The sequence below is a fragment of the Zingiber officinale genome, chromosome 1A (assembly GCF_018446385.1).
Source record: "Zingiber officinale cultivar Zhangliang chromosome 1A, Zo_v1.1, whole genome shotgun sequence".
NCBI lineage: Eukaryota > Viridiplantae > Streptophyta > Magnoliopsida > Zingiberales > Zingiberaceae > Zingiber > Zingiber officinale.
Genome location: NC_055987.1, coordinates 168473951 through 168501834, shown reverse-complemented (window position 1 = coordinate 168501834; position 27884 = coordinate 168473951). Strand labels below are relative to the sequence as shown.

The window sequence follows — 27884 nt, the reverse complement described above, 5'->3', positions numbered from 1 at the left end:
ATCAAACTTCATGAATTTAATGATCAAACAAAGAATTAATTACCTCAATAGCAGGCCAATTCTTCAATCATAACCAACGAGTTTGGTGTCACCCAAACTAAACTTCATTCTTAACAACCACCACCACTACTAGAGAAATGTGTTGTTACAACAAAATGATGTACCAGAATGATAGGTGCGAACCAATTCCAATTGTTTTAACAAGTAACATACTGTTAGTTCCTACAGAAAATCTTCTATTTAACCAATCGAATTGATTTGGCATCCATTTCTCAGATTCAACAGTTGGCTACACCCAGACAGAAAGACTGGTGCTAAGATGAACATAAGGAGGCCTTCTGCTTCGCTAACAAATATTTCAACTTACTAATTAGCTTAGGCTCACCAAACATGTACTTCTCAAAGGATGCCCTTAAACTCCTTAGCAGTTCAACATCACTATCATGAGACCCCACATTCAGCAATTCTGAAAATAAAGTCTTCCACAGTTCTGAATTCCAGTACCTGGGGATGGAAATAAGTTGGACAATCATTAATTAACACATGACAGATACAATTAAACCAGTCAAGAAACCAGTGCAACCCGGATAGCTCTATTATTTAAAGAATTAGCTTCCAGTTTTTGGATTAATCAGTTGCAATGGATCGGTCCAATTCTTAAAATGCTGAAAAACAAGCCATTACCTTTTAAATGGTAATTTTGGCCCATAGTGGTAACTTCCATCTGGATTAACTTTCTTCTCAATGGTCATGTAGGTACCGTGTAGCATCATGTGCACTATCACACAAAGTCCATATGTATCAACCTGGCATCAAGAACAAATATTCCTACAAGACTACAGTTGGTCTGTTTTATATAGCAAATTACAAATGAGTCAGCATGGCTTGCTAACCTGGTACTTCCATGGTTGATTTTCTTGCATCTCAATACATAGAAATCCAGATGTTCGAGAATCCCCAGTAAATCTTGTATTAGCAGGGAAGAGATTCAGATCAATGCCCCTACCCCAGTCGACAAGGCATAATCCCTGCAACCATTGACATTTGTTTTCATAAAACAATAGCAAAAGGCTGCTCCCATATCAAATTCAAGTCACAGGATGATTTATTTAACCTGATCCCTCCAAGGTCCGCTTCTATTGATGAATGAAGCTTCTGTCAATTCTTTCCTTGCAATTCATGAAAACAAATTCCAAATGTATTTTAGATCTTATCATGGATAAAGTAAAAGCAAGGAAAAGAAAAACAGATTAATGAACTGAAGAAATTTTATCATTGTTAACTATCTTTTAATTCATTCTTAATTTAAAAACTGCTAGTCATGTGACCCCTACCAGGGAAAAACAGATGTCTTTTTTTTCTCCAAATTGAAAGACATAAGCTTGGGATCTAGTTTTCATTAAAGATACTTAGTAATAATACACTGAAGTAACAGGACAGAAACAGAAAATATATGATGATTTGGTAGAAAAAGAGTTTGTAAATTATACAGTTAAAATATATGGATGATTCATAGAACTTAACAAAGAATTACCTAGAATCATGATTTCACAATGTCAGTAGTGAAAATAAACCAAATTATACTAAAAAAAACATCTTAAAAAAATGAGAACTAGAGCCACTAAAGTTGTAGACCGAGAGGTGTTATAGTTGTGTCCTGTAAATATGATGTAATAATTATAGGGGAAAGAACACTTTCTTGTGATTGGAATAGACCATGTTGTTTTAATGTGCTGACAATTAAAGTTAGGAGTTTCGTATATTTTTTGTGTGTAACCAATGTGCAGAGACTTAGTGCATATGGAGCTTGTTGACTCAATAGTTCGAGTTATGGATTTGGCAATCATGAAGATCATGTGTCCGATGGCTCCATGATCTGGATGGATTGGTGGTGAAGCCTGATCTTGGAGGACCAAACTGTATAGAGCATGGATCAAGGTGCGATCATGATTCAATCATTGCCTCAGGGTTGGCTTAACAAAGATTTCATTCAACATGTCGATTTTTGTGGATGATCTTATTCTTCACCTAATGTACGATCTTTATCACTATTGTACGGGTTCTGCTCCATCAAGTAAGAGTCTGATGAGTGAAGTATGCTAATGGATCTAAGAACCTTATGCAATAGAGTGACACCTTTGAACTTGTTATTTTTAGTTGTTTGTTGTTTCTACTACCTTTGAACTCCGCAATATTTCCTTGCACATGAGAACAAAGTAGACATAAGATAATTACTAATTTAATTGCTTAACAGTAATATCATGTGGTATGTGCCTAATTGCATTGTGCTGCACTTACAATTCACTTTTACTATCATTTCTTTCAATTCATGATTTTACATATGCATCATGTTTGATAAATAATAAGACAACTGTTCACTACTTATCAACCTATTTGACTCTTGTAGCTTGTTGACTTAATCACAAGGAGTCACCTTTATTAATATGTCATTGGATAAGATAGCGATTATCCTGCAGACTAACGAGAAGGGAGATTTGAGGACAAAATAAGAAAAGAAACCAAAGAAACAAAGAGAAATCCATCATTTACCAAAAAAGAAAACTTTATTCAATATCTAGGATGAATCGTCAAGCAGCTAAACAAGTTGCTTATATAGACTTCATACCCTAAGACCTAAATAAGGAAATAAACCCTAATACATGGACCTCAATTCCCATCTTGTAAAAAAAGGAAAGAGTTCCTGCCAAAAAAAGGAAAAATCGTAATAAAAATCCTAAAAGAAAGAATTTACCGAAACATAACGCTTAATTAGTCTAATCCTAACCCATAAATGTCAGACATACCAAATATACCCTAAATGTCATACAAATAAAAATTACTAAAAATAATAAAAATATGTTCGAAGGCTCAAATGAGGACCTAAATAGTGATTTTTGGACTCGAAACTTAGCAGCAACAGTACAAACGTAGACCTTCCAATTCTACAGTCATGAATACTAACAGAATCTGATTCCGACTCCCGAATTAAAAGTTATGCCCCTTTGAAGTTCAAGGAGTTATATTAGATTGGGTTGGTCTTGCATTAGTCGTCGTAGGTTAAAAAGAACTAGCCCTTGAGTTCTTAGTAGCCTCATATCCATCGAATAAGAGTAAAGTGTTTCACATTCAAGACATTAGAAGTCTTCAAATGACTAGGAAGGCTTAACTTGTAAGCATTGTCATTGATCTTCTACAGTATCTCATACGGTCCAATCTTCCGATCCTTTAACTTATTATACTTGCCAACAAGAAAACGATCATGAGTTAATACAACCTAGACAAAATCTTCAATCTTAAAAAGTACCTGTCAACGATGACTATCAACTAAAATCTTGTACTTGGTATTGCCTTCAAGAATTACCAATTTCACCTACTCATGAATGCCCCAAAAATGCTCTGCCATCTTATTTGCTTTAGGACTAAATCATCCTACACATGGAATAGGAGCTAAGTCTAGAACCCTAATGAGTTCTTCCCATAAACAATCTAAAAAAGACTCAAACTTATGATCCTGTTTCTCAATCTGTTGTAGGCAAACTTTGCTTGAGGTAACGCCAAGTCCCCACTGTTTCAGCTTAGTTTCTATGAGACATCTTAGAAGATTCCCCAGACTCCGATTCACCACCTTGGTCTGTCCATCTATCTGGGGTGGTAGGTACTACTAAAGTTCAACTACATTCTCAATTTTCCCCATAAGCTCTTTCAGAAATAACTGATGAACTTGATATCTCAATCTGACGTCAGGGATCGAGGCAAGCCATGTAAACGCACAATCTCCTTGAAGTAAAGATGGGTAATCTGGACAGCATCCATAATCTTCTTGCAAGCTATAAAGTGTGTCATCTTTGAAAATCTATCAACCACAACAAAAATCGAATCTAAAGTTCATTAGGTGCGGGGTAATCCTAATACAAAATTCATACTGACATCGAACCTAGGAGCTTCAGGAATAGATAGAGGAATGTACTAGCTCGCGTTGGTGAGAATCCCTTTAGACTGTTGGCATACATAGCATCGATCTATAAAACCAGCTACATCACTAGTTAACTTAGGCCAATAGAAATCAACAGAAATAAGAGCTAGGGTCTTGTCATGACCGAAATGCCCCTCATTATAAAGCTCACTCATAATTTACTACCTTAATGAATAATCTAGAATGCACAACCGTAATCCACGAAACAGATAACATTATGTAAAATAAAATCATGGTGACGACCGTCATGTACCTCCTACATTATCCTTCCAAATGAAGGATTGGCTGCGTACATGTCTGCAAAAACCTCGAAGCCTACAACTTTGATACTCATGGTAGTAAGTAATGAAGAGTGACGGCTCAGTGCATGCACGACAAGATTCAAGCTCCCGGCTTGGTGTCTCAACATAAAAGTGAACTCCTGCAAATAAGCCTCCCACTTGGCATGCCGCCTACTTACCTTGTACTGACCATTAATGTACTTCAAGGCTTCGTGATTAGTAAACAGAATGAACTCCTTCTATACTAGGTAGTGACGCCAATACTTCAAGGACTGAACAATGACATAAAACTCCAAGTCATAGGTAGAATAATTCTTCTTGGATCCAAATAGCTTCTCACTAAAGAAAGCAACCAGATGCCCAGATTAACTAAGAACACCCCCTATACCGATGTTAGATGCATCATAGTTGATCCTGAACACTTTGTCAAAATTAAGAAGTGCAAGAACTGGTGCCTCAATCATCTTTTGCTTAACCAGTTGAAAGCTATCCTCTACATCTTCAGACCACTTGAAATCCTGTCCATTGAGACTTTTATTGATGGGAGCAATCAAAGTGCTAAAATTTCTAATGAATCGGCAGTAGAAAGAAGTCAAGCCATAGAAACTTCTGACATCGTGGAAGGTACTTGGTTGAGGTCACTCCAAGACTACATCTATCTTCGATTGATCTACGTGCACACCATCAGTAGACACAATAAAGCCAAGGAAAGGTACCGGTGTAGTAAAGAAAGAACACTTCTTCTTGTTGACAAATAAGCACTCCGTTTTCAACTTCTCAAAAATAACATAGAGGTGATCGAAGTGTGATGCCTAGGTCGAACTATAGACAAGAATGTCATCAAAGAAAACCACTACAAACTTTCTAATGAAAGACCACAAGATCTGATGCATAAACCTCATGAACATATTGGGCACATTGGATAATCCAAACGGCATGACCATCACTCATATAGCCCATGTTGTGTCTTGAATGTTGTCTTCCATTTATCTCTAGGCCTTATTTTGATCTGGTAGTAGCTGCTTTTAAAGTTAATTTTTAAGAAAATCCTAGAACCATATAGCTAATCCAACATATCATCCAAGCGAGGAATTGAAAATTTGTACTTAATTGTAATCTTATTGATGGCCTGATTATCAATGCACGTAAGCCACGAATCATCCTTCTTCCACACTAGTAGGGCAGGGAATGGCGTAATACACAACTTGCCGCTGCAATTCTTCAACCATGCTAATCAATTAGGTAAACTCGACTACGGAACACGGTCAATTTGATGTTGGATATCTCGCATGGGCAATAGCCCCGAAAGAAGATCCAATGGCATCAACTGATCAAAATCCACTAGTAACCTCCTGCACTTCAACTGATAACTCAACGTTTGTGGCTAGGACATCATTTTGGCATAGAAGCAATCCATAGACAATGCCTCCACTCTCCATCTCATCTAAGAACCCTAGTGTAAGAAGCCGATTAGTAGTTTTGGCGATCGCAATCAAAATGGTTTCTTCTCACCATGGCGCTAACACAATATTCTTTCCCTTGATGTAAAGGGTGCAAGTATTCTTCCATCCATCGTGGATAATGTTACGATTAGACTGCCAATGGCTGCCCAACAATACATGACATGTATCCATAGTCGCCACATCACACCAAGTGCTATCAAATAAGGCATCGCCTGTCCACTCGAAGTTTTTATTTAACCACGACAACATATATGGTCTAGGATGGCAGTCTATCTTCAATTGTAATTTTTGGATAGCCTCCTCGGATACCACATTCTCATAACTGTCGTTGTTGATGATCATCTTGCAAACTTTATCCGCGACGATGCAGGTAGTGTGAAAATATTAGTTCTCAACCACTCATACCCTAAGTCGCCTCTGGGAGCCAACAGACTCTTGCGCATGATCAAAGTCGCATGGACATCAACGTAAAGCATGTCATCAGCTTCATACTCTGGTTCGTCAATTGTTGTTGTCTCTTCTATAACATCTTCCTTGATCAATAAATTTTTACCTTTCAGGTCAAGCAGGTTTCCTGCATTGGATCGCCTTGTGTCCCTATTCACCACAATGATAATACTCGATAAGGGCTTTAGAATTAACATGTGATGGTTGCTGCTGTGAAGGATGAGAATCGTCGAGGCGAACTAGTCGGTTGTTTTGGTCATCTCTAGCTACGCGTTTCTGATTCTGCTATTTTTCAATAGTCGTGCACGCTTGAAGGCCTTAGAGATCGTCCACAACGAGGCTGAAGACATCTTACAAGGACTAGCGCAACCCCCCTAAGTACTAAGCCACCATCTGCTCCTCCATCTAGGATAAGTCGTTCTTGGCCATCAACTAGAAGAACTCATTCGTATATTCTTCAACCGATCTCACACACTATCTCAACAAGTGAAGGCGAAAGGAAGGAAGTGTTCTCTAATCTTGTTCTTCATCTTCTCCCGGTCAGTTATTTAGGATTGGCCCTATCTGTCTCGAGAGCACCACATCTGTTCCCACCACGCTGATACTTGACCCTTGAGTCTGATGGCAATCAACTTCACTTTCATCCAATCTGGAACTTGCTTATAGTCGAAGAGCTGCTCCACTTCGTTGAGCCAATTAACGAAGTCCTTTGCTTGTAACATACTAGAAAATTTGAGCAGTTCAACCTAAAAATTAAGGTCGTCATAGGGCTCCTCCCGACCACAGCGCTCATGGTATATAGCCTACTGGTGATAAGGGTTCTCGAAGGAAGACTCAGATCTACGATCTCATGATCCTCAATAATTCATGTCACCTCCACTAGACCTTGGGTTAAATTTGAGACTTGCCTATGTAAATCCTAAATCGACATTATGTGATGAACAGTACGACCACGGTGCGAGGCTTCGTCAACCAAAACCTACCTGTTGTTGCGACCGCAACCATGACCACGACCACGACCACGATCACCTTCCATTGGATCTGACACTCGACTTCCTCAATTGGACACTACTTGCTCTAATACCAACTGATGTCAAGCAGGATAGCGATTATCCTATAGGCTAACAAGAAGGGAGATTTAAAGAGAAAGCAAGAAGAGAAACCGAGAAAACAAGGAGAAATTCGTCATTTACCAAAAAAAGAAACTATATTCAATATCAAGAATTAGGGGTGTAAATGAGCCGAGCCGCTCGCGAGCGGCTCGGTCAAAGCTCGACTCGAGCTAAAATTTGACCAAGCTCGAGACGAGCTCGAGCCGACTTGTTTAACATTTGAACCGAGCTCGAGCTCATTTAACTCTGGCTCAAGGGCTGTCGAGCCTTATCAAGCCAGGTTAATATAATATTTTAATAATTAAAATTATTATTACTTTTAAAATGAAGAATAAGTTAAGGAGGAGTTTGTGGCTAGAGCATGTCATTTGGTGTATTTAAGGTCCACGGTTCGAATCCCACTTGCACAGGCTTTTAATTTATTTTTCCAAGTCAGGCTCGAGCTTTGCTCGAGCTTGACTTGAGTTCGACTCAAGCTCGAGCTCGAGCTCAAGTCGAGCCTCTATAGTTTTCTCGAACTCGAGCTAGCATGAGCTCGGCTCGATTACAATCATATTCTTAGTGAGGATACACAGACTACCACCCTTTGGATAGCAAGGGGAAGCCTAAAAGGTTGCACAGGCTTTTAATTTATTTTTCCAAGTCAAGCTCGAGCTCTGCTCGAGCTTGACTTGAGTTTGACTCGAGCTCAAGCTCGAGCTCAAACTCACAAGCTCACTCGAGCTCAAGTCGAGCTTCTATAGTTTTCTCGAGCTCGAGCTCGAGCTCGAGCTGGCATGAGGTAGGCTCGGCTCGATTACAATCATATTCTTAGTGAGGATACACAAACTACCACCCTTTGGATAGCAAGGGGAAGCCTAAAAGGTTATATGATCTATCTTGCTATAAAACTATTAACCTACTCTGCAACATTTCATGGTGTTATACTTTGTATGTTTACTTGCTAGCTATATAATTTATTTTCTTTCTTCTATTTTTAATTCCCTACTATTTCCCATGCCTTCCTACTAGTTATTTCCCTATCTAACATCTCTAATTGTCTTGCCTAGAGATTTCTCTGAATCAAACATCAAGGGTCTCATCCACTTTCTTTCGATTTTACTAACTTATTACAAATCGACAGTTTAATCATGTCATGTATTACGTTAGCTATATAACTTTCTTTTCAACATGTTGTCATCAATTTAAAAGTTCATCTTGTTAGTTTTAACACCTATGTACTTGTAAATTTTTTAGAATAAATGAAGTATTATTTTTCCTAAAATATAACTAGTGCACTCATTTTTAAAATATTTTTTATATGCTTATGGTTAATATATTAGGTCTAGTCATATTATATGAAAGCATTTTATCATGGTCTATTACACATTAATGTCTAACATAGTAGATGCTGACGAAATTGTCACAGCGACAAATGAATTCCACTTCACACATTAGGGTTGGAAATCATATGAGTTGTGACAAGAAAATTATTGTTTGTTGTTTCAATATCATCTTCTCACTAAATAATATGACATGCGACTTACCCTCCTTCTAGTATTTCTATCCTCTCACGATAGATTGTCAAAATCCTATCCCACTTATTTTCCAATACTTTTCTTCGCCACATGCAAAAGTTAGATTAATACTCAAATCTCTTATAGTAAGATAATTATCGTTTGTTGTTTTAGTATCATCCGCTCACTAAATAATATGACAACCGACTTGGCTTCCTTCCAATATGTTGGACTAGAGGTGTAAACGAATCAAATCAAGCTGAATATGCAGAAAAATTTAAGGCTCGAATTCGGCTCGATATAGGTATATTCGAGTTCGAGCTCGATTCGAAGCTCGAAAAATTCAAAATGTTTGGTTCGAGTTCGGTTTGAATTAAGGCTCGGGTTCGAGTTCGGCTCAAAATATTCGAACATGTTCGCAAACTATTCAAATTATTGCTCGAAAATAAGTTCGAAAGGCTCGAAATTTATTTATTTAATATATATTTAACTTATATTAATAAATATTAAGGCTCGCGAGCGGCTAGCGAGCGACTCGAACAATATAATTTGGGCTCGAGTTCGTCTCGAAAAAAAGTTCGAACATGTTCGAGTTCGGCTCGAATTCGATAAATTCGAATACGAATCAAATATTTTTCGAGCCGGCTCGATTCGTTTGCAGCCCTATGTTGGACGTTGCATCAGTTGCAACGTTAGGAAGGATGTTGCATTAGTTGCAACGTTAGGAAGATGAAGGGGTGTCTTTTCACCTTCATTTTCCCCTATTGAGTGCCATCAAGGCATCGATTTATAACCGATGCATGCTTCCTATATAAATTGGTGTCCAAGAACAATCAAAGGAGAAGGGTGCGACGGTGATCAGTGTGTGCACAGTGGAACGACGGTAGGCAAAAGGAACATTTGTCGAGAGGGATTTGGCTCGTGAAACTTGAAGGGCTTTCGGGTTTCATCCGTGATCACGCTTCCGACCGCAGTAGCATCTTCGCCTGCGGCTTCTTCGATTTCTTCTCGGGAGATCACTATGAGTCAATTATAAGTTCAAATTTTGTGTTTGTTTCATGTTATCAAATACGGCATTGGCATCAGAGCGAATGATTTTTGAAAGCATAAATTTCACTACACGGAACTAAGAAATCGCGACGTTGCAATTTTCGCGATCTCTGCAAGAATCGACATCCCGAAGTCATGTTTTCCACCCGGCTACATGGAAATCGTGTAGTCCTCGGCGGCATAAAGTCGCGACAGAGAAGCGTCGATGACCGCGTTTAAATACCGATGAAAGTGAGCCGCGGGAAGCATCGCGTTTGTCGCGAGAAAGAAGATGAACACTAGTTGTTACTGTTCATCCATCAAACAATATTTTGAGAAATTTTTTTATTTTATTAATTCAAATACATAAAAAAATGAAACGTTTTCATGCAATTTTTTTATTACTTGAAAACGTTTGATTCATTTTTTAATTAAATACATTTGTTGATTAACGAAACATTACTGTACAAAATGCATATTTAATTGAAAATTGAATCAAATCTTGGTCCAATTTGATCCATCAAACCCAAGTCTGGTTCAAACTATTGGTTAGTTTAACTAGAGCAGTTTGATTCAATAATACCTAGATCCGGTTCAAACCATTGGTTGATTTAACTAGAACAGTTTATTAGTGAATTAATTGGGATAATTTGATTACATGTGTCGAGCTAATCAAATCAGGCCAGATTCGTTCTAATAGGCCGGATTTGATAAAATAAGTCAAATTGTCTAATGAGTCAGACTTAATCCAATGGGTATTGAATTAATCAAACGGACCTAAGTTTGATCAATAAGTCTGAAATTGACTTACATGGGCTTAGATTAAAACAATAACAGAACATAGGTTAGAAATCCCTGTCCAATTAGATTAGCTTTAATAAGGACAATAGACTAAACTTAGGATCTGGATTCCTGATCGACCGATCTAATGGGTCAGTCGACTTAAACTCCTGAAAATCAAGAAGATTTATTTTTTTTGATTAATAATGATGGTTCTATGTTTGTATAAATTGAATTAAACTGGTTTTGTACTGATTAGTCGGCTTTGTACTAACTTATTTAAATTCAATTTTTCAGATGGCACGGACGATTATCACATTGACTTGTCGCGAAGTGCGGCGAAACCAGCTTAAGGAGAAGATTCAAGAGATAGTGTATAACTCTGCTTATGGAGTTGACGGACATGTTAGACGACTTGATAGACTATTTTGGAAACTTAAGCAAGAAGAGTTTCCAGTCCTGGACAATTATAGGATCTGGACTTTCATGCATCCATTGCTAAAGTATCTTAGGATGATAGTAGACTATATATAGGTACGTCATGCAGGACGCGTTACATATTCAGAACTGTGTGAGGAACTACTTCACCATATGGGTGAAGAAAATCCTGAAAAGTTTGAAGAGGACCAGGAAATGTTCGAGGAAGATCTAGAAATGGATCCGATGACGAATCCTGAAGCAGTCCCATATGAGATTATCTCAAATGAGTCCAGGATGATAGGGATAATGTTGGTCGTTGCACTAGTATTTGTCTTAGTGGGAGTGGTATTGGCCTATCTAGTTTATTAGTGTTCTGTTTACTATCGTTATGTACGAACAATATTAACCCATTTAGTTTTTGAGTCGTGTAATAATTTCTATCGTTATGTACAAATAGAGTTATGTTATTTGTTAACAAACTTGAAAATAATTAGTTCATTTCATGATTCGTTCATGTTCAATGATTCGTTCATATTCATGATTAGTTTATGTTTAATTATGATTAGTTCATATATCCATATGATTAGTTCATATGAAAAATGATTAGTTCATTTGATAGGATGTGTGTAATATAATTGATCAATATTGATTAGATTGGAACTTACAAATGATGAGTGGAAACATAGTTATCACTTGATTTTGTAAACCAATTCTAATTTACAATGAGTCAATAATTAATTGCATGCATATAAATTACACTGAAATAATAAATAATGTGTTTATTTATGTAGATTATGGCAACTAAAAACATCATAGTTGAACTCAATAAAGGAGAAAAATTATATGAGGATAACTACAAAATATGTCACCTTAAGATACAATATATTCTTGAGGAACAAGAAGTTGTAAATCAATTCATGGACGAATCGACTAATGGTTCTACAACACAGTACAGACGTGACCTTGATGCCTATAAGGCATGGAAAAGGAAGAATTCCATTGCTAAGGGAATATTGATTAGTTCAATGGTTGATAACTTGATATTTGAGTATGAGTCATTACCATCGGCTCATGCTGTCTAGGCAGCCCTTAGAGAGAAGTACAATGGAATAAGTCTGAGTAAGCTCCGTCAGCTAACAATCAAGTTTGATAGTTGTAAAAAATACTCGAATATTACCATGGCCCAACATCTCAGGGAGATGGGTAATATGATTCGAGAGCTTAAGACTACTGGTCATAGATTAACCAATGAACAACAGATTCAGGCAGTTATCCGTTCCCTTCCTGATTCTTGGGAAACGATAAAACAAAATCTGACCCAGTGAGAGTATCAAGACTTTCACTGATATCTCATACCATGTAGAACTTGAGGCAAAGAGGATTGAATCCGCAAGGATTTCTAGTCTAGCTTTTGTAGCTGAAGGTTCTAGTTCCAAGAATAAGAAAAGATGGTTTAAGAAAGGAAAGAGAAAAGAAAAGGAGGCTAGTGTTATTGCTGCTAAAAACCAAATCAAGAAAAAAGGAAAGAAATATTGACAAAAACCTAAAAGTAAGCTGACTTGCTTCAACTGTGGCAAGAAGGTCTATTTTGCTCAGGATTGTACTGAGCCTAAAAGGTAGATCCATCTGTAACTTCTTTGCATGAGCATTATATTGCAAGTACAGTGTTGTTAGCTGATTTTTATCCTTTGTGGATTGTAATTCAGGAGCAACGAACCATATAGCTCGTGATCGAGCTACATATGTGGAGTATCATTGGGTACCAGATGGCAACAAATGGATATATGTGGGAAACAATGCAAGAATTGAAGTCAAAGGAATTGACACTTGCAAGCTCAACCTACGTAGTGGGCGTACCTTATTTCTACATGATGTACTATATGCTCTTGAGATTCGACGGAATCTGGTTTCCGTCATTTGTCTTCTTGATTTAGGTTATTGTGTTAGCCGTTATATGGAACTTTGAATTAACTCTGTGTTAATTAGGCATCATTATATAACAAATGGTTTTATGGTTCTTGATGTAGAACTAAATAATAATGATGGTTGTTTCTCAAATATTACCCTTACTAGTAATGCTGATGTTAATGATGAAATTTGACATGCTAGACTAAGACATATAGGACAAGAATGAATGAACAGATTTGCTAAGGAGGATCTTTTAGGCACTCATGCTAAGATTAACTTGTCTATATGTGAGTATTATCTTGCTGTAAAGGCAACTAAGAAACCATTTGGCAAGGCTATTAAGGCTGAATCACCATTACAATTGATTCATTCGGATATTTGTAGTCCAATGAATCTAAAGGCTAGAAATGGGAATTCTTATTTCATTACATTTATTGATGACTTCACTCGTTTTGGTCATGTGTATTTGATTTCTCATAAATATAAAGCATTAGATTGCTTTATTTATTACTTGAACAAAGTTGAGAATCAATTGGAAAGTAAGGCTAAAACCTTGCGCACTGACCATGGAGATGAATATTTGTCTGATCAATTCAAGATAATGTGTATGAGAAAGGGATTATTAGACAGCTAACTATCCTTAGAACTCCATAGCAAAATGGGGTTACTGAAAGAAGAAATATGACTCTTCTTGAAATGGTTAGGTCTATGATGGCGCAGGCTAATTTGTCAATCTCCTATTAGGAAGATGCATTATTAGTTGCGTCCTATATACTTAACAAATGCCTTCAAAGTCAGTTTCATCTACCTCATATGAACGTTGAAAAGGCAGAAAGCCGAATTTGAGTAATCTGAGACCTTAGGGGTCAACTGCCTATATTCATGATAAGACTCACGAATATGGAAAATTATGACCCAAAGGTAAGAAGTGTATCTTTATAAGGTATTCTAAGACTTCTAAGGGATATGTCTTCATTGGTGAGCGACAAGATGGAACTATCTCTGAAATAGAGTCAAGAGATGCTACTTTTCTTGAAACTGAGTTCCCGACACAAGGTGAAGTTGATAAGACAATTTCTCTATATAAGATAGAGGAGGAGGATAATGTTCCTTTTTATCAACAAATCAAGAGATGCATGAATCTAGTCAACTTAGTGGGAGCAATTTGTCATTGAATGAGTCAGTTTCTCAATAGTCTAACCTACGAAAAAGTAATCATCAGATTATTCCTCGGACAGGATTTGACAATAAGAATGAGGCATTGATGATTCTCCTAGTTGACGATGAGGAACCTCGAACAGTTGAGAAAGCCTTGAGAAGCGTAGTAAGAGAAAAATGGAAAATTGCAATGCATGAGGAGATAGAGTCAATAAGAAAGAATAAAGTTTGAGATTTAGTCGATCTTCCTCCGGACCGAAGGGCTATTGGGAATAAATGGATTCTCAAAGTAAAGAGGAAAGCAGATAGATCGATTAATAGATACAAAGCTCGATTAGTTGCAAAAGGATGTACCCAAATGGAGGGTATTTATTTTGAAGAAATATTCTCCCCAGTTGTGAAGTATGTGTCAATACATGTCATTCTAAGTATAGTAGTACAATTTGACATGGAATTACATCAGATGGATGTAAAAATAGCTTTTTTTAATAGTAATCTTGACGAAGAAATCTATATGGTACAACCAAAGGTTACGTTGCTAAAGACCAAGAGAAAAGAGTATGTAGACTTAGGAAGTCTATATATAGGTTAAAACAAATGTCAAGACAACGGAACATAAGATTTAATGAAGTCATTTTGTCTTATGGTTTCGAAATGATCAATGAGGATCATTGTGTTTACCTAAAAAATGAAAAAGGAAAGTTTGTCATTTTATCATTATATGTTGATGATATGCTAATAGCTGGAAGTGACATAGTGTGTGATAGAAGTCAAATCTTGGCTTTCATCACAATTTAATATAATCGATATGGGAGAAACAGAGTACATCTTAGGAATGAAGATCATTAGAGATCAATCAAAAAGACTTTTAGATTTGTCTCAATAAGCTTATATTACTAAGATGTTACAACACTTCAAAATGTCAAATTACAACATTAAACAGACGCCTATAGCGAGAGGTACTGTTTTGAGCAACAGTATGTATCCCAAGACTCCTGAGAAAATAGTCGAAATGAAGAAAAAATCATATGTCAGTACTATTGGTAGTTTAATATGCATATGTTATGTACTCATCCTGATATAAGTTATGTTATTGGCTTAGTTAGTCATTTCCAGTCAAACCCAGGATCAAGGCACTGGAAAGCGATGAAGAGGATATTCAGATATCTTAAAGGAACAGTAGATTATTGCCTCTGTTTCCAATGATCAGATATAGCCTGAGTGGGTACACAGATGCAGATTGGACAGTGGACCTTGATGACAGAAAATTCACATCTGGCTATACCTTCTTGCTGAATGGTGACGTCATCTCATGGAACAGCAAGAAATAAGCTTGTGTAGCTTTGTCAACAAAGGAAGCTGAGTATGTGACTTGTGCAGTGGCTGTGCAAGAGGCTATCTGGCTAAGAAGGCTCCTGAAGCATCTGAAGATTATTGAGGATAGTGGGAGTCCTGTTACAATGTACTGTGACAGTCAAGCTGCAATAGCTTTTTCCAAAGATCCCAAATATCATAGCAAAGACAAGTATATAGAAATTAAGTATATTTTTGTAAGGGATATTGTTGACAAGAAAAAGATAATTCTTGAGTATATCCCTACACGTGATATGCTTTCCGATCCTTTTACTAAGCCATTGACTAAAGAGTTATTTCAATGACATGTGAAGTCTTTGGAACTTTAAAGAATGTAACTTATTGTAAAGACATTTTGATAAATGAAAAATGACATAATCTATTCAATGTATATGACTTTGTTACATTTGAATAAAAGTCTCCATAAGTATGTTGGCAGATTGAGATTGGTTCACTCATATGGACAACCATCTCTATTTGTTAAGTATAAATAGAGGTAAGACTGTTGCTTATGGGACAACTTATGTAGTTGTGAATAGAAACATACCCATAAGTTAAGGTTGCCTTGATATTTATGTCAAGATGAGATCATTTATGTAATGATTGGAGTAAATGCACCCACCATTTACTGAATCTGCTTAAAGTCAGATTGGAATTCATATGTTGAATTCAGGATTAGACATTAGGTATGTCTAGATTGAAATTTGTACGATGTTAAATGTTGGGAAAAACATGCGCTCTTTTTAGTAAAGAGAATAACATCGTAACGTGTGATTCATACCACATATGCTATAGCGACAAGAAGGGTAGTAAGAGAATGGATTCCTGCTTCTCTACTATGTGAGACCCTTGAAATTATAAGTTAATCTTAATCTTACCCTAAATGACTATTTAGCTGTCCACTTGAAGTTTTGATTGGTGTCTGCTACTTTAGTATGTTTCCTATTGGCTATGGGTGATTCGGTCTATAGAGCATAACTAGGAAAGCGATCGATTAGAATGAATAGATTCTAGTAAAAAGGAAAATTAAACATTTCTTCACTGGTACCAGTTACATTTTTAGTTCGGTACATAAAATATAATTGTGAATAATTGTATTGATTGGAGATGCTGAACATGCTCTTGACATAATAGTCATTATAAAGGATTAGAGATGTTCATATTGATATAAATAATTTAATCTAGGATAAAGACAAGTTTTGATGTCTCTGATTCGTTCAATAGAGCAGTTATGTAAGGTATAACAATCTTCTTAGCAATGAATGCTCAGTGTGCTTATTGTCGCACGAACCATTTTTCCTAATGTATGAAATGGATGTTCTTATTTGGTCTTTGTGACTAATTAATTTATGCTCTAGTCTTTATGACTTGATCATCATAAACTCTATGTGACTTATTTGGTCTTTGTGACTAATTAATTTTGCTTTGGTCTTCGTGACTTGATCGTCGAAATGTCTTTGTGACTTATTTGGTCTTTGTGGCCAATTAATGTTTGGCTTTGGCATTGTGACATGATCATCTTGTAGTCTATATGGTTGACATGGTCTATGTGACCAAATAACCTTTTTTAATTCACTTGGACGAGTGGGAGATGTTGGACGTTTTATCAGTTGCAACGTTAGGAAGGATGTTGCATCAGTTGCAACGTTAGGAAGATAAAGGCGTATGTTTTCACCTTCATCTTCCCCCATTGAGTGCCATCAAAGCATTGATTTATAACCGATGCTTGCTTCCTATATAAATTGGCATCCAAGAACAATCAAAAGAGAAGGGTGCGACGGTGATCAGTGTGTGCACAGCGATGGTGGGCAAAGGGAACATCTGTCGAGAGGGATTTGACTCGTAAAACTTGAAAGGCTTTCCAGTTTCAGCCGTGATCGCACTTCCAACAGCAGTAGCATCTTCGCCTGTGGCTTCTTCAATTTCTTCTCGAGAGATCACTGTGAGTCAATTACAAGTTCAGATTTTGTGTTTGTTTCATGCTATCAAATATGACACAATATTTCTCTCCTCTCATGATAGATGGTTAAAATCCTATCGTGAGATTACTTGCAAAAGATAGATTAATATTGTACTAATAGATTGTCTTGCTTAAAATCACCATGAATAATGCCAACACCATGCAAAAGATTGTCAATTGCAACCAATTACCTTGCATATCGTACTAATAGATTGTCTGGCTTGAAATCACCATGAATAATGCCAACACCATGCAAAGTTTCCAGCATCTGCAGCATTTCAATTGTGTAATAAATACAGAGCGGTTCTTCCATAACCTTACCCTTTACCAAGTGAGAATTAATAGCATCCTGTGAGAAGCAATTTCATACGTTATATACACATCTAACATAGACCCCTTAGGCAAAAATATTCAGAAAAAAATGCAACTAACTAATATAGCAATGTAAAATAAGGAGACATCAGCCAATAGTTTTGAATTGTTATAAAATCAATTACCTGGAGAGTTCCATGGGATAAGTAATCACAAACTAGTACACTCAAGTCAGAAAAGATGTGCATTTTGTGGGCATTTCCAAAGTTTGATCTCTGATCAAAGTAAGAGTTAGGACAACGTATAAAAAGTCCACATAGTGAGTAGAATTAGAAAGAGTCGCTAACCTCAGTCTCAGGGATCCGTTTATCAAGTTGACGATACATGTAAAATTCCCATGAAAATGCAGGTTTTTGAATCTGACAAAACATTTGGAATAGATAGAGATTATTTCTGAATATGCAATATCTTTTAGCAATACAAGAAGCATAGAATATGAGGTAACTACTCACCTTCAGTGCAACAATATCATCAGGATTGGAATCAATATAAGCCTTGTATACTTGAGCAAAACCACCAAGACCAGAGCAGCCTTTGATTTGATATTTGCAACCACCTTCATATATGAAATCATTGAGGAACTTTAGCATAGCTAAGAACCATATTTTATATTGGCTCAAGTAGGAAAGGTTAATTGAATATATTATAACTGCATGAGATAAGTGCCAACAAAGCGAAAGCTAATCTATATTTTTTTTAATTTGGCTCCACAACACACCTGGTTAATTTCGATGGGTATATCCTTGATATCAACAGTACATTTTTCTTGTAATAACAAAATGCTCAAGTGCATCCTTTATTCTGCTTAGTTTTATCATGATTCAGGTATCATTCCCATCCAATACATTTTTTTTTTCATAAAGTTAAAAAAAAAAAAATAGTGTTGACAAAGAGGGACTTAAATTGGCAATTTCTCAACCTTATACATCAAGGTTTTCTTTCAAACAATTTCTCAGCCTTAACTTGACTTTGAGGAACATGAGAGAGGATAACCTGCGAAGAAAGGAGATTCAATATACACAAAATTGAACAATAGAAATGGAGAAAGAGGAAAGGATAAAACAGGTTAGCCTCATATAGTTATACCTTACTACAGTTATAATCAAATAGTCAACTGACTGAGTTGGCTCACTAGCTAGTTGTCTATGTTTGTTTGTCATTCACATTGTGAAATCAAAATATCTACTACCAAGGTCATTGAGATCAAGGTCCTGCGTACAAAAGATGTTCCTCCTACCATTGATCAACGAATCAAAATAGTTGTGGTCATTATGTATATGGATGGTGCAATTCTCATCGGAGATGATGTGCCTGAGATGACCCAGTTAAAGACTACCCTCTCCTCAATATTTGTCAAGGACTTAGGATCTCTAAGATACTTCCTTGATGTGAAGGTTACAAGATTAAAGAAGGGAATTGTTGTCTCTCAACAAAAGTATGTCCTTGATCATCTTAAGGAGATTGGGATGAGGGATTATAGGCCAACAACTTAGAGATGACAAGGAAGATGATCCAGTGAATGAAGCTCAGTATCAAAACTAATTGGGGAAGTTGATCTACTTACCTCCTACACAAGCATATATTGCTTTTGTCCTACGCCTAGTAAGTTAATTTACACAGTTGCCTTGTGAAAAAAAGAATGAAGTGGTTTATTGGATTCTTCCATACTTGAAAAGCATTCTAGGCAAATATTTACTCATTCAAGAGACCCACATTGAAACACCGAAGCGTACAACAATGCAGATTGAGTAGGATCAATTATTGAGAGGAGATCCATGTTAGGTTCCTATACTTATGTTTGGGAAAACTTTGTTACATGGAGAAGCAAAAAAAATAAAATGTAGTTGCAAGGACCAACTTTGATGCAAGCTAGCAAATTTTGTGAGATGCCACAGGTGGAAACGATTCTCAAATGCACCACTAAAGCTATATTGTGAGTCGCCATCAACATTGCATAAAATCCAATATATGAAGCAATTAAAGATTGATAAACACTTCATAAAAGAGAAGATTGATCGTGAAGCTATTTATCCCTATCAGACAATATACAATTGATGTTCTCACTAAAGGACTGTTTAGGCCTAATTTTGAACTTCTTGTAAGCAAGTTGGGAATGATTAAATATCTATACACCAATTTGAGGGGTGTCAAATTTGTAGGATTTATACATGATATTCTAAGCATTTTATTTTTTTGACAAACAAACCTTAAATATTCTACCATATTGGAATATATCTTACTAAATTGGAAAGTATTTTGTAGGCTTGAAAATTCTACCAAATTTGGTAGTTTCTTATTCCTAATTTTTAGTATTGGAGAAATTACTAATTTTAAATGCCCTTATTGCTAATTTATTGGCCATTCCTCTATTATTTATACTTATATTCAATCCTTCATGATTCAAGTAGAATTATTACTTTCTCCCTTTCCTAAACTTATAGAGTTCTATAGCGCAGTCGCGACCTTTAATCCAATTGCATATGTTTGTCCTTCTGCACCTTGTAAATTAGGAATCAAGAGAATGTTTCTTCTGCTTTTCCTATTTAGTAGTAGTATATATTTGTTTCATTATTATAAAAATTTATTTAACATAAATATTTAAAAATAAACAATATTAAAAATAATCTTTAAAAGAAAGAAAAGATATGAAAAATAGATAAATAAATAATTTATTTTAATTTTTAGATTAAAATAAATGAAATATAAAATTAATTAGATAATTTTATTAGGATTTAATAAAGCCTCTTTAGATTATCCCCATCATAGCTAGTAGTTGATTAAAATAATTAACCTAAGTTTTAATTAAAAAAAATCTAAAAATTGACACCACTCACGACACTCGCGAGCTCACATGACTCCGGTGTTGCCGCAAGGTCGCACGACCCCTCAGCAACGATCGTGGGGTCACGCGACTAGTTCGACGTGACCTCGATGGCCGTGCGTCCCCTTCACAGTGGTCACGTGATTGCGTGTGTTGATGCAGATTGCACCAGAATCAAACCTAAGTTTTGATATTGTCAAAGGTTCAAGTTAAGTCTTGTTGTGGTTTAACAAATTGACCAAGTGTGCAGGTTGTTTACTCAACCGGAAAAGTCCTAGTTGGAGGCTAGGCAGGAAAGACTTAGCAGATCGTGGAAGCCAGGTGGAAAAACCAAGTGGGTCGAAAGGATTCGACACTTAACGGAGAAGCTCGATAGGTTTAGAGGATCGTAGATCGAGGGAAAGTCTTGGGTAGCCGATCCAATGCTAAGCGGTAAAGTCCAAACATGTTTGGAGGACCATGTTTGGCAGGTAGATTGAGATAAGCAACTAGAGGAGCGACAGTGAGGTCATATTCTCGATAGGAACAATCTAAGGTCGCTGATCCAATTAAAGAAACCAGGAAAGTTTCCAAATTGAGATCAAGATAATTCTATTGTTTAATACTTCTCATGCATCATATATTGTGCTAATCTCTATTTTGCAGGAATATTCTGTATAACTCTGTTTTGTAGGTCTAGCTTGATCGGTCGATCAATCAGGAGAATCGGTCGACCAAACAAGGCTAACTTAGATCAGAGACAAGTTCAGATCAAAGCAAAGCAACATCCGATTAAGGCCTGATCGGTCGACCGAACCAAAGGATCAGTCGATCAAACCAAAGGATCGATCGACCGAACACTGATGATGTGGCAAAGATTAGTTCGATCAAAAGCAGACATAGGAAGCCAACCTGATCGGTCGACCGAACACAGGGATCGGTCGACCGAATGATCATCACAATTAAAGGCGCATTAAGTGTGAATCTCGACGAACGGGAAAGTTCACTGTTCGGTCAACCGAACAAAGGGATTGATCGACCGAACAAAGGGATCAGTCGACCGAACAAAGGGATCGGTCGACCTAACCATTAAATGTAATTAATGTCCGAAGATCGAATCAACATCAAATTTCAGCCAAGAAGGAAGGGAGAGGGTTCGGTCGACCAAACCCAAGGATCGATCGACTAAACATTGACGATTCTTATAAAAGTGAAGCTCGAGGTCCGAGGCTGTACATCTATTCTGTGTTCATCGCTGTACAAAGCTCTTGTTCGTACGACAAGTCTGCTACTCATCACCAAACAAGCTGCTATTCAACTCAAGACGCATCTGTTGGTGCAATTTGCACTAACGATCTAACTCAGGTTTTGATGAATGGCAAGTAAGTTAAGTTAGGTTCTGTTGTGATCTAATCACATGATTAAGTATGCAGTACAAAGTCCAGATAGGTCGACGGACTGACAAGATATCTGGTGAGAAGTTCAGCTAGGTTTTCGGATTGACCGGATAGCTGGTATGAAGTCCAGATAGATCGACGGACTGACCGAATATCTGATGAGAAGTCTAGCTAGGTCAACGGGCCGACCAGATAGCTGGCATGAAGTCCAAACAGGTCGAGAGGCTGACCGGATGTCTGCCAAGTTGGTAAATTAAGGTAAGTCACTAGAGGAGAGCGACCTTGTGAGGACGCATCCCTGTTAAGGGGACAGTAGGCATTGGTCCAGGTTAGGTTCATTTCGGATCCCTAATATGAGACCTTGACTAGCTCCTGATCCTGGGAGGACAAAAACTAATTAATACTACTCATTATTATTGTGCTAACATTTGTCTTACAGGTTATCATTTTTGGTTATTTGGACTAACATTATTTTACAGAACAAAGGAGAAATTTGCCTTCGGATGAACAGTGTCCGAAGGTGCCTTCCATCTATAGAAGGCGTCTTCTCCAGGGTAAAATTTGACTTGTTCGGAGATAAGCTCCAACAAAGTTCGGGATAGATTTTGACACATTGGAGGCACCTTCTACGCCTATGGAAGGCGCCTTCCACAGCCTATATAAGGCAGGCTCGACCAAGCAACCTTCAACAACACATATACAAGCTAATACGCGTCCATTTGAAGTTCTGAATGCTCCGGGCTCCTGCTACGACTCTGCTGAGAAGTTATTGCACCCTACGACTGTTCCGATGCCTTCTGGTCTGGGCCGGCAGACCGACATCGATACACGAACAAGTCACTTCGATCCTAAGTGTTTGTAACATTTTTATTGTACTTAAATTCTGCAAACGAGAAGTGCAATCTGTTGCACTTCACCGATCTTCTTTGTACTCGATTCCCTCTTCCGGAGGTACCGGAAGAGGTTTTTAGTGGATTACCCATCGATAGGTCCACGGGACCTGGGTCTTAGAGTAGGAGTCGCCGAAGGCTCCGAACCAAGTAAAACCTCCTGCATTTTCTTGTGTTCTCATTCCGATTTAATTTTCCGCCGCGTACTTAATTTTTGAAAAGTTTTTAAGACACGTGATTCACCCCCCTCTCACGTGCATCTCGATCCAATAGTACCGACCGAGTTCCATCCTACATCTAGTGTCGATATACTTTTAATTAGCTTGTTTTGTACTCTATTTCAAGTAAGATAGTAGGTTGTTATTATCTTACACATTTCATTGTACGATCTGCTTCTCTCCGAGGTTTTCGGAAAGAAGGGTTTTAGTGGATTGTCCAACGGTACAATCAAGGATCGCAGGCCTTGGAGTATGAGTCAACGTAGGCTCCGAACCAAGTAACTGAAACTGTTCTTTACTTTCCACTGCACTACTTTAATTTAAACATTGAAAAAGAAAAGAGTTTTTAAACGCGCGATATTCACCCCCCCTCTATCGCACTCTTTCGATCCTACAGCGTGACCCCTCCACGGCGGCCATGGGGTCCCGCAAAGCCTCTGCGGTGGTCGCAGAGGAGTTATGCGACACCTTCGTTACTATTGCGGGGTCACACAACCCCTCTTCTGCAACCGCGGGGTCACACGACGCCTCCCAGCTATCACAGGGCCTGGTGCCGAGGTTGTGTCGATGTCGAACAAAATGAGATGTTTCGCCCATTTTCGCTCGGCTCGGCATGGCACTTTAAACCATGATTATAAGATCCCTCAACTTGTCAATATACAAATTAAACCCTTAACAACAACTACCTTTTCTAGTATTTCCTAAATTTAATTTTAATGTCAACTGATTAACATAAATTATTTTTTGATTGATCTAATTTTTATAAAATAGATGAAACTAGAAAAGATTTAAAAAAAGTATGCCATTTGTAAGTTAAAAAATCTTCTCATATGATCCAAAACATTCTTAGAAGACATGCTATGAAAAAGATGCCTACTTTTTAATATCAAATTTTAAATTCATCATATAAATATAAATTTATTATATGAAATCATAATTGTGTTGATTAAGATCCTATGTAGGAAAGTGAGGGAACATAGAATCGGTAGGTTTGTGAGATCCTAGCCTAATTAAGTTCCTACTTGAGATTTAGATCATTTAGGTGAATTTAGATCATAAAATCATAAGATCCTAAGATCGGACCACAAACTTAGGAACTACACCTACACGAAATACATTGTAAGACAACTTGTTTATTTGTTACTTAAATGCAAATTAAGTAGATAACTTGTTTAGTTGTTACAAATAAGATAAAATTCATGTATATATAGATGAGGATATAGTAGAGGATCGAGTCCAATAGTGTAGGAGGATCCATATAGCCCCACTTAATGGGATAAAAGCTTGGTTGTTGCCTAAATACATTGTCGGACATCTTTTTTGTATGTTGTGAAATTCCATGTATTAATTAAGATTTAAGTTAGTTCCAAATTTAACTTACAATACTGCAAATTCAATCTACCAATCCAAATGATTTTGGTGTAGCACTGCCACAATATTTTTGCACCTAACATATTAACTAATCTAAATGTCAAAAAAATTATCAAATTTTATGTACCAAAAACTGTAGTTTAATAACTTTGCTGCAAATGCAGTCAACACTGTCACTTTCCATTCACTAAAAGAACAAAGTTAATAATAACAACTTTAATTGTGTGGGTGTCTAATAAGATGGTTAAATAATGAAAGAAAAAAGATTTAAGGACTAGTCAAGAATTTATCCTTTTAGGAAAAATCCCAAGGAAGAAATGATTTTCCATAATCTAAATTGTAGTTCTATGTGCAATAGGATTGTCATACATTCATACTAAGAATAAAGAATTTGGTAAAAACAAAATCCAAAATTGAAACAATCATTTAAAATGTGTACTAAGATCGCAATCATAATTTTTCTTAGCATCCTACTTCTGTTGTCAGAAATTATCTCAAAAGAAATTCTAAGAACAATTCATATAAACCAGCAAGGAAGGCAGAATCCAATACCTAACTCCACAATTTTATTTCTTGAAGAATTCTGTAAGGAAGATAAAGAAACTTTTCCTGAATATACTTTAGTACTACAATGGTAACCCTGAAATATTTGCAAGTAGAGATAATCAAAGAGAACATACAGCATATTTAAGTGTATTCAATTGTCTTATATTTAGGGGAGCTTTACATTGTACTTCCTTATTGTAGCATCCATCTTCTTAAGTAAATTATCAACAGTGGACAATGACCAAGGATTGACAAGATCTGACTCCCCATTTAGTGATCTAGTATCATCACGCTGCAGAATAAACAAGTATACAACAAGAAAGCAATTAATTATGGCATTCTCTAAACATAAGTTAGCAATGGAAGCTGATGATTAAATGTGCAACAATATTAAATTGTATTACAAAAAAACCACTCACTTTATGATATTTGATCCAATAAGTCATTTTAAGTATTGTTTAACATGTGGTATTCACTATGAACTATCTCCATGGAACATGCAATGTGCATCACAATTCACAAGAGGATGGGAACAATAATTGGATAATAAACTATGATCTTAAATGTCCTTTGATGACTAAACATCAAATCTTAATATAAACTTCTTTGGCTTATTTTATATCTCTTTTAACACAAAATTGCAATGTAGAACATTGTCAAAACTTTATCTGCAATGCTTTTATATGCCATTGGATATAGCTATATTCATGTTGATATCCATTTATGACAAACACATGATTCTTCTTAGAACCTAAAGGTCACAAATGCACAATATAGTGCTATCCATGATTTGAAATCTTGACCATGCCAGGTGGCAAGGTTGAAACACATAGTTCTGATAAATGATCGAAACTTGATACTACTCATCACAGATTCATCATAGGTAATTTATTCTATATTATTGTGCAATTATATTGATGAGTATAGTGTGATACTAACATTCAACACCTCTTGGCATAATCCAAAATGCGTCAACACGTAAAGATGAATTGAAATGATCTTTGTGTTTTTTTTAGCTTTTGCCCATGCATTAAATACAATGCCAAAAATTACCATTCCATATGAGATAGTTGTGTTATCTTCTTATTCTTATTTTTCATCTTCTTCCTACTTCCCCATCCAATTCTCAAATGGCACCATATGTTGAAACATCAAAACAATACCGAAATAGTATCATTCTAGTCAAAAACCATAATCCTAGACGGCTTGAGATTTGAACTTTGATGTTACCAAAGGTGATTATGGTGTAATTATACAAGAGAAGAACCAAATAGAAAAACTGAAAAATTATTTCAAAGTTATTCATAAATAAGTAGTGACTAATAACTAGTGACCAATCAATATAACCTTTCAATCATTTATGGGAATTGGTGATTAATCTTACTGCTCTTTTTATTCAAATGAAGTATTTTTTTTTTTTTTGGACAGATGAGCAGAACAAGTTTTATTATTCTAGCTTAGACTTTGTAAGAACCCAGCATAGTATCACTACATAATTTTTTTTTGGATCTCCTCAACCTGTACAACTAAAATCAATGCTTAAGGGAAAAAATACCAAAAGCATAAATAAGGACAGGAATCTCTATCTAAATTTTACTTAAATTTAGAGCTCATCAGCAGAATAGCTTTTCAGTAGCTAAAATGTCAGTAATGCTACTCTCAAGTGAGAAAAGGCAAAGTGACACCTTTGAATCAGGAGCTGCTTTCTGTTGTGCAACCGCGGCTACCTCATCCAGGAACATGCCATGCAGCTTCTTCAATCTATCAAGTGGCTTGGCTTTCCTGTTACCACAAGTAAAAAATCATTTTAAGAAAAGCAAGAAATATAAGGGCAAAAAATAGGGTTGTAACCTGGATATTCCCAGCTGGAAGACTTCATGCGCTTCTACTAGCCTCCGAGAAGCAACTAGAGACATCGCGTACGCCTCGTAGAACAAAGAATGGGCCTGGCAGATTCCCTTATACTCCAAAATCTTGAACACCTTCTCAACGTTCCCAGTTGCATCCCCCTACGCCACCGACCGCACAGATCACAGAAGAGATAACAACAAGAAACACGAAATCGAGACGAACACTGTATGCACTGCGCTGACTCACATAGAGAATGCTAATCTTAAGGAATCTGATATCATCCCGATACCGTTCATCTTCAATGAAGTCCCTAAATAAATCTTCCAGGAGGTTATTCAAGCGTTCAACGGCAGCAGTGTCATCGGGGCAGTTGCGAGAATCCTCCGTCGCCTTGCGAATGGCCCTGCGAAGAGTAAGAATCGGGGATCGAGAACCACTTGATCGAGGAGATAAGGAAATATGGTAATGCCCTCACCGTAGACGTAGGAGGATCGGATCTGCAAGACGCAGCCGAGATGGTTCGTCCTGCGATGACCTGCGAGATCGAAGTGGAAGAATTAAGAGGAAGATCGGATCGATTAGAGTAGAAAGAGAGTTCACTATAGATACGTCGGATGATTATTGGCCAGAGGGCCAGGATCGCTGTTGAATTGGAGCATCGCCGGTGAGAGAGCGTAGCAAGGCTGCGTCGGCGTGGAAGAACCCAGAACGGAACTGGGGAAAAAAGGAGGGAGTTTTGAAATTTTGGCTGCCAGTCCGAACTGGTTCACCTCGATCGATTAGGATCAGCCGGTCGACCGCTGGAGGTGGGGAGGGCGAGAAAAGTAAAGGTCCGGAAATCGACGGTTTGGATTAAGCCATAGATTAATCAGATGGATCGGTCGTGTTGGAAGCATATGGATTTAAACTTCCAAGCTTTCATAAAAATGTAACAAAACATGTGATTATTTTTTACTAGAGTTAAACACTATCGGATTATTATGATTATTATTATTATTAGTCAACTAATGACAATTAAAAGGTAAAATAATAAGACTTTTTAAACTTTAGAGGGATTTT

The 27884-nt window shown here is 36.9% G+C and overlaps 1 protein-coding gene across 2 annotated transcripts; it reads right to left on the bottom strand.

Annotated features, from left to right (window-relative positions):
* Positions 1 to 61: 61 nt before the first annotated feature.
* Positions 62 to 27572, bottom strand: LOC122038360 (mitotic checkpoint serine/threonine-protein kinase BUB1-like). 2 transcript variants are annotated; one of them, XM_042598071.1, is made up of 15 exons: positions 27435 to 27572; positions 27301 to 27360; positions 27072 to 27228; positions 26826 to 26983; positions 26660 to 26756; positions 25156 to 25266; positions 24981 to 25068; positions 18205 to 18308; positions 18040 to 18111; positions 17878 to 17967; positions 17572 to 17729; positions 1115 to 1169; positions 894 to 1028; positions 685 to 806; positions 62 to 504 (listed from the first exon to the last, which is right to left on the bottom strand). In XM_042598071.1, the coding sequence occupies exons 1-15, from the start codon at positions 27482 to 27484 to the stop codon at positions 315 to 317; spliced, it is 1647 nt and encodes a 548-aa protein (XP_042454005.1). In that variant the 5' UTR covers positions 27485 to 27572; the 3' UTR covers positions 62 to 314. The 2 variants fall into 2 exon arrangements, 1 of the variants encoding a protein (XP_042454005.1); XR_006127849.1 differs by having other exon boundaries at positions 488 to 504; positions 685 to 778.
* Between the last annotated feature and the right edge of the window lie 312 nt (positions 27573 to 27884).